Genomic DNA, 6,233 nt, shown 5'->3' with positions numbered 1-6,233 from the left:
ATGTCTCCTCGATAAGGTTCGAGGTGATTGAAAATAGCCCCCAAAAGATCATTTTGCTATGCTTATTTCGAGTTGGAAAAGTGCCCATCACAAGTTTACACGTACAAGTTTAATTTTGTCGGCGGTTTTCCGAATCCTCTGAGGAACGACTTACTTGTAAAACGACTGGTGCCAAGGTAAATAGCTTAATACAACAATAGCTGTTTCGGACTTGGGATCGTGTCTACAGAATCCAAAAGTCCATTTTGACTCCAAGTCAGTTAGCACAAACGAGTAATGCTGAATAACGGCACTGAAAATAAATACATATATTTATAGAAGCAAAGAGCGGCCCCTGGAATAATGAGAATAGCCAAGATCCATTGAAACTGATGGTTCACTGGTTTTGAGCAATTTACTTAATAGCTTCCAGTTTGATTACAGATTTGGTTTCAATATTGTTTCAGTGAATCACACGTCTAGTTGATCGAGCGTTATCAGGTTTACTTGCTTTTCAAATTTATAGGGATATGCAAATTTGGGAACAGCTTTCAACACCTCCAAGTCCTTGTACTTGTCTGGATATTGTTGGATAACCCAGGCATCTTTGTCCTCACTCGGTGGAACCACTTCGCAGAAACACTCGAACAAATGCTTAACATTTTCACTGAAAACGACAAATTTAGAAAGTTCCTGACTACTACCTACTACAAACAACAATAATTCGTTTCGCACAGACTTACCGAATTCTCGAACTCATGACAGCTGTGTTACCTTTCAGCCTTTCTCATAACAATTCACTTGGATCAAAGTATGATCAGTATCAGCATGAGGAACATTTTTGCTTCCGTTTGTTCATAGCCCTATAATTAATTAGATCCAAAAGTAAATACAGGCCCCAGATAGAGGAAATACCGACATTTAGCACTAGACGTCAGATCTGACAGCGATTGAACGTTGCCAGTGGGGCTAATTATTGTCGACTGAACCGCTGTGTCCCACGGCAAAGTTCCTGAATTTGTATACATACGCAATGGTCGGGCAACAGTGGTCAAAGACAATTGACGCAGCAATCGGCGAGTATCGATAATTTTCGTTCATTTTAAGCGGCAGCATATCGAATACAACATTGAAGTGATTGTGTTTCGATTATCAATTAATTTTAAATTAATTAAAAAAAAATTATTAAAAAAACACAATTTAAAAGCATTATTTATTTTATTCAAAAACACAATTTTCAGCACGACAGCAAAAAAATTAGAATTATTGAAAATGTACAAAAATAAAATTAAACTTAGCCAACTGTAAACTGATTGTGATAGCAAATTACAGCTAAACTTTCATTAGTATCTACTTAAAACCCGGTATTCAAGTTTTAGGTTGAGTTAATATGGAAAATACATGCTAATACAAGTCCGTTTAAAAAACAAACAGGAGAACCTGTATAGCTGATGTAATCCGCCTTATTCACTAATCATTCGCGTATGTGCAAGGCTAAAGACCTCCAACAGAAACTTAGTTGATGCGCTTATAGAAACTCCATTTCCCTTTCAATGCCGACAAACTTAAGCTGTTCAGTTGGTCCATATCTGCAAAGCAACAAGAAAAACCGACTTATGGGAAAGCGGATAAAATTGGGCAAATTACCTGTAGTCAAAGAAAAGTTCTTCGCCGGGTTGAATGGCTCTTTTGGCGAAAATGCCAATCCTGTGATCGCCATTGACCATCATCACCTTGGCATAACAGTTCGGATTGATTGAGTGATTGGCAAATCGGATTTTGTTCCCCTTTCGGGTGGCGTCCACCACAAAGTCTAAAAATGCCCCAAATTTGCACCCAACAAATGGCCTATCGGACTATGAAGCTCACCGTTGTTTAAATTAAACAGAAATGAACACATGTATTTATCATACACCTTTCCTCTGCGGTCGGCCTCGTCTTGCGAGATGATTTCGCCGCAATATTCCGATATAAATTCGTTCTTTTGGGCGCTGTCTTTGAGGAAAATGCCCCAGCCTGCCACGTCGGAGGGGGCCATCAAAAGATGCTTGTCTAAACCCGGTACAATTGGCCATAAATCACAAAAAAATCATTAAAAACTTACGCAATCCGCGCTGGACGCTAACGTTTTTGCAGGTGATTTTCGTAATATCGAACTGATCGGCCCCACACGTTTGGCATAGATCAGGATCGCACTCCCTTACGGCTAAATAGCAGGGGCACTGTTTGGTGTTGCACTGGGCTTTACATCGGCATCCAGGGAACCGATTTTGACCTGCAACAGGCGCCTTCAAGTGTTGAAGCCGAGAAATGAAAAACACTTACAATCGGAACTGCACTGGCAAAACTTCTCGCAAAAATTCTGCGCTCCAATGCAGGGACAGTTATTGTCGCAGTTCTGCCCTGGATGGTCGCACGGCGTGAAATTATACACGTGATTGCTGCTGGAATCCTTCTTCAGCTGTATCTTGCGACAGTGCATGGACCAAAGTCGGTGCTTCTTCTTTTTCTTCCGCGGAGGCGTGTAGTCTCGCATGGTTTCTTCTGCGGGGATATCAGCGGCTTCTTTCTTCGCAAACTGATAAACCTGGTAGAACAGCTGGTCAACAGTGAATGTTGAATGGGCGTGGATGAATTTACCTGCTGGCAGGTCTTGGTGAGGATGATTTGCGCAATGGCGCAATAGTTGTTCAAAAATACTTTGTGCAAAGCTCTAAACAAACTCTCGTCGGACCCAGTCCACTCGTTGTGATCGTTAGCGCCCATCAGACCCAATAAACTGAAGGACGTGGTGGTCGATACCGGATCGCCATTATCGCAATCTGAAATCGATCAATTATAGGTTTTTTAGCTGTTGAAGGTGATCAGCTGTACCTTTATTACTGTCGTTGCTGTCTTCGGAGCTGGCCTCGTTTCCAGAGTCGACGCTAGTTTGCTTGCAGATTTTTCTAGGATTAGTACTGTTTGAACTTGCAGCAACTCGCGGCTCGACCAAATCCACCAGTGATTTGCGCTTTTTGTCGCGTTCCTGCTCCTTTTCCTTCTCCACCCGTTCAGTTTCCTCCTCTTGCTTCGCCTTTGCAGCCATTTTCTCTTTCACGTCCTCCTAGTAGGGAGGAATAAAGCATTGCGTTCTCTACTCATCAACCGCACGTACCAAATGTATATAACAGTCGGGCCCGCAGGGCTCGCAGAAAGGCTTCAGATCGGGTCCTCGTCGCTTTTGCAAATTGGGGCCAGGATGGCAGGCTTGTAAACCTATGGAAAGCCGAAAAAGTCGTCACTTCACTTGAACATTCTTGAGATGTTAAAACTACGTATGAATGAGTGAAACAAAATGCACGGGGTCTTGGTAAAATTCCACATGTAACTGGCCAATTGGTCTGTTCTCTAACACAGACATTTTTGAGGCAATTTCCTAAAAAAAGCTTTTAACAAGATGAATGAAATGAATAAAACTAAAGCTGCTCAGTTACCTTGCGATCCTTGAAATTCGGGTAAGCAATTGAAAAATATATCATTTAGAAAAGCTGATCGGAAAGCTTTATGGCACTAAATCGATTATTCTGGACGACTCTTCTTGTTTTCTACTCAGGACCACAACATTGTCTAATTCTGCATGTTTTGAAGACATAATCGCCTAGAGGGTACTTACGGTGCAAGAAGCAATCGTACTTGAAGCATCTTCGACAGAAAAGGGTGTGGAAGGAATGCATCGTTTGCTCTCGTGGCACTGAGGCTGCACACGCACCATCTATATTAGGGGTGCATTCTGGAGGAGAACTCGGGTCAGTTCGTTCGGTTAATTCAATATACCTGAGCAGAAAGTTAGAGAGTTAGCAGCAACGTTGTTTCACCTCAAAATATAAATTACTTGTCCCTTAGCTCTTCAGAGCCGCCTTTGTCAGGGAATTGGCTAGAGATGGCCTGGAAAATCACAATGGACGGGAACTCCAAGTCGCTCTTTTGCTTATCGTCTTCATCGTTAGGCAAATCGTCCCTTTCCAAGTCTAGACGTGTGGAAACATTTATGCAATGAAGTGAAATCATTGGCCATCCTCTTACCCTTCTCTTCCTTCTTTTTCTCCACCTTTTTTTCTTCGGGTTTCTCCTGAAACTGCATTAACGCGTGAACCAACTCGATGAACAGTTCATCGTCGATAAAGCCCGACTCTTGATCGCCATGAACTTTGCCATCGTAGTTCTTTATCAGCTCTTCGATAAATGTTCCTAGAAGCACATGATTGGTTTTTCAACGCACATCAACCCGATTTGGATGTGTTTAGATTACCATCCTGATCTAGTATCTCATCACCCATATATGGAATGTTGTGTAAAACAGTCTCATCTTCCACCATAAAATTCTGCTGAATTGGGGCCCAGGTGTACATTGTCGGAATGGGTGTGACTGCGTTGATGATTTTGATCGACGCCACCTGAATATCTCCTAAAATTATTTAATAGGAATTTTCAATTGGTGCCAGGTTTCGGCGAAGCTGGATCACCTTCATTTCCAATCACTTCCGCTTTCTTCATACACGTTGCATGAGCTGAAAGGTCGGGATTTTGCACCCAACATGCTTTGCCATCCGTCCATCTAAACGCACCAATTTGCTCAATTAACTCCAGCAACTAACAGGCAAGTGGATCATTTTACCTTTTCTGTTCTGATATGAGGATGTCTGTCATCTGTTCCTTATTCCTGTTCCATGCCACTTTAACATCGTCAGCTCTTTTGTACCTTTTCTGCTGCCTTAGTCGTAAATACTCCTGCTTAACTCGCTTCTTCCAGTCAAAGGTGTTCTTCACTTTCGACATTGTCGCGTGATATTCTAAAAGAAACATGCTTTGAATTGGATTTTTTTATTGGAAAATAACAAAAAGTTGCAACTTCCGTGGAAATTCAACGATTGATGGGAATCGATTCAAACTTTGTACGCTTATAAAGCAAAGCTTCGACCATGAATATCGAAAATTGCAGCTATTGGCCTGCCCCAGCTTAGAAGCTGTCGATGTTTAGAGTCAGGCCAGCTTCAATTAAAGATATTTTCTGGAGAATGTTTTCTAATGAAATAAACTGTTGTGCTCCCAATTAATGGAAACTCTTGTAAACTGAAGGAATACTTCAACAGTTTTTTTTTGCCTAATTATTCACAATTATTGAATGAAAAGCCCCCTTTGAAGGCCCTGGACGTTGTTTGGAAGTAGGGCTTGATTTTGTCCGAATGTCTGAGCAAAAAAGGGCCTGTTTTGCTGCTCCAGATAATATTCTAATAAAATCCCATTACTTAGATATGGTTTAAAGGGGAGTTCAATGGACTTTTCTCAACGACAAAGCCCCTAGTTAACCTTGCTACAGGAAGATTCTTTCACATTGGTTCTAAACAACTGAAAGCACTTGATTCATATATACCGCACTTACTTTCATCGGGAATTATTTCAAACACTAAACAACACTTTTTTAATATTCTAAAACACTTCACAAATCAAACTCGCTTGAAACACCAAAACAGAAAATTAGTTGGTGGGAGGTGGGAGCAATCAGTAATCACAAAATATCCCCCCTTAGAATGGAATGGAAGCAAAATAGAGCGGGACATACATGCTATTTCGGCCTTCGAAAATGTAGATGTCGCGCCACAGAAACTTTTTTGGCAGAAATTTATAGCAGTTTGCGGTTAGTTTGCCATTTGGTAGATATGTGGCGCACCCATAATGCAACGTAACCAGTTCTAGATCAACTTTTAGAGATTATTAGAGAATGATTAGAGAAGCTAACCGGTATAAACAAAATTTTAAAGACAACCGGTGCAGGGGGGTTTTTCTATATAGCGAAATTTTATCGAGATTTTGTTAGCCGGAATATTGTTGTGTATTTTTCCCTTTAATCGTAGTTGTAAAATTGATATTCGGTTAAGAAATTAATTTGAGTAATTTGTCATTGGTTGAGGCGAGGGGGTATGTTTATCTGGCTCGAATGGTTCTTGAGAAACTTCGAAAAAGCAGCGTCATGTTCAAGTGGATTTTGCAACTCATAAAAAAACACGCAAATCTAAAACTTCTTGGATTCAAGCATTTTTTGAGAAAACTGCCAACATCTGCTTATCGATGGTTCACTTTCTAAAAAGGCCATTTATTTCTCTATAGAAAGATGTACACATGAGCGTTCTTGCTCATTTTGCCTCCGAGAAATGAGCAAAAACGGGACGGAAAACATGGAATTTTGACATAATCTTGCACCTAAGTGTCTGATA

At 40.9% G+C, this 6,233-nt stretch overlaps 2 protein-coding genes across 3 annotated transcripts in view; both read right to left on the bottom strand.

The window, feature by feature from the left end:
* Positions 1-949, bottom strand: part of LOC109536154 (DENN domain-containing protein 1A) — a 3,933-nt gene extending 2,984 nt beyond the window's left edge. The window contains exons 1-3 of the mRNA XM_048668831.1: positions 723-949; positions 491-646; positions 155-292 (exon numbers count right to left, since the gene is read on the bottom strand). Coding sequence (XP_048524788.1) covers positions 155-292; positions 491-646; positions 723-739 — 311 coding nt within the window. The 5' untranslated portion in view covers positions 740-949. The remainder of the gene's footprint in view (positions 1-154; positions 293-490; positions 647-722) is intronic.
* Positions 950-1,178: 229 nt separating this feature from the next.
* On the bottom strand, positions 1,179-5,544 carry LOC109536169 (histone-lysine N-methyltransferase E(z)). 2 transcript variants are annotated; one of them, XM_019902264.2, is made up of 15 exons: positions 5,402-5,544; positions 4,637-4,811; positions 4,485-4,576; positions 4,271-4,426; positions 4,045-4,209; positions 3,854-3,989; positions 3,635-3,795; positions 3,137-3,237; positions 2,863-3,085; positions 2,620-2,801; positions 2,305-2,566; positions 2,084-2,254; positions 1,849-2,031; positions 1,627-1,792; positions 1,179-1,568 (listed from the first exon to the last, which is right to left on the bottom strand). In XM_019902264.2, the coding sequence occupies exons 2-15, from the start codon at positions 4,795-4,797 to the stop codon at positions 1,508-1,510; spliced, it is 2,220 nt and encodes a 739-aa protein (XP_019757823.2). In that variant the 5' UTR covers positions 4,798-4,811; positions 5,402-5,544; the 3' UTR covers positions 1,179-1,507. The 2 variants fall into 2 exon arrangements, with proteins under 2 accessions (XP_019757823.2, XP_019757822.2); XM_019902263.2 differs by having other exon boundaries at positions 2,854-3,085; positions 5,402-5,543.
* Between the last annotated feature and the right edge of the window lie 689 nt (positions 5,545-6,233).

The sequence above is a fragment of the Dendroctonus ponderosae genome, unplaced genomic scaffold, assembly GCF_020466585.1.
Source record: "Dendroctonus ponderosae isolate FM_Combo_2020 unplaced genomic scaffold, Dpon_F_20191213v2 Dpon_F_20191213_8, whole genome shotgun sequence".
Taxonomy (NCBI): Eukaryota; Metazoa; Arthropoda; class Insecta; order Coleoptera; family Curculionidae; genus Dendroctonus; species Dendroctonus ponderosae.
The sequence above is the reverse complement of the archived record's forward strand: the minus strand, read 5'-3'. Positions and strand labels throughout refer to the sequence as shown.

Coding starts and splice junctions, on each gene's coding strand:
- LOC109536169 (XM_019902263.2), bottom strand. CDS start 4,797: ATGTCGAAAGTGAAGAACACCTTTGACTGGAAGAAGCGAGTTAAGCAG. Junction 4,577..4,636: donor CTCATATCAGAACAGAAAAG/GTAAAATGATCC, acceptor TGGTGCGTTTAG/ATGGACGGATGGCAAAGCAT. Junction 4,427..4,484: donor GGAAGTGATTGGAAATGAAG/GTGATCCAGCTT, acceptor AAATAATTTTAG/GAGATATTCAGGTGGCGTCG.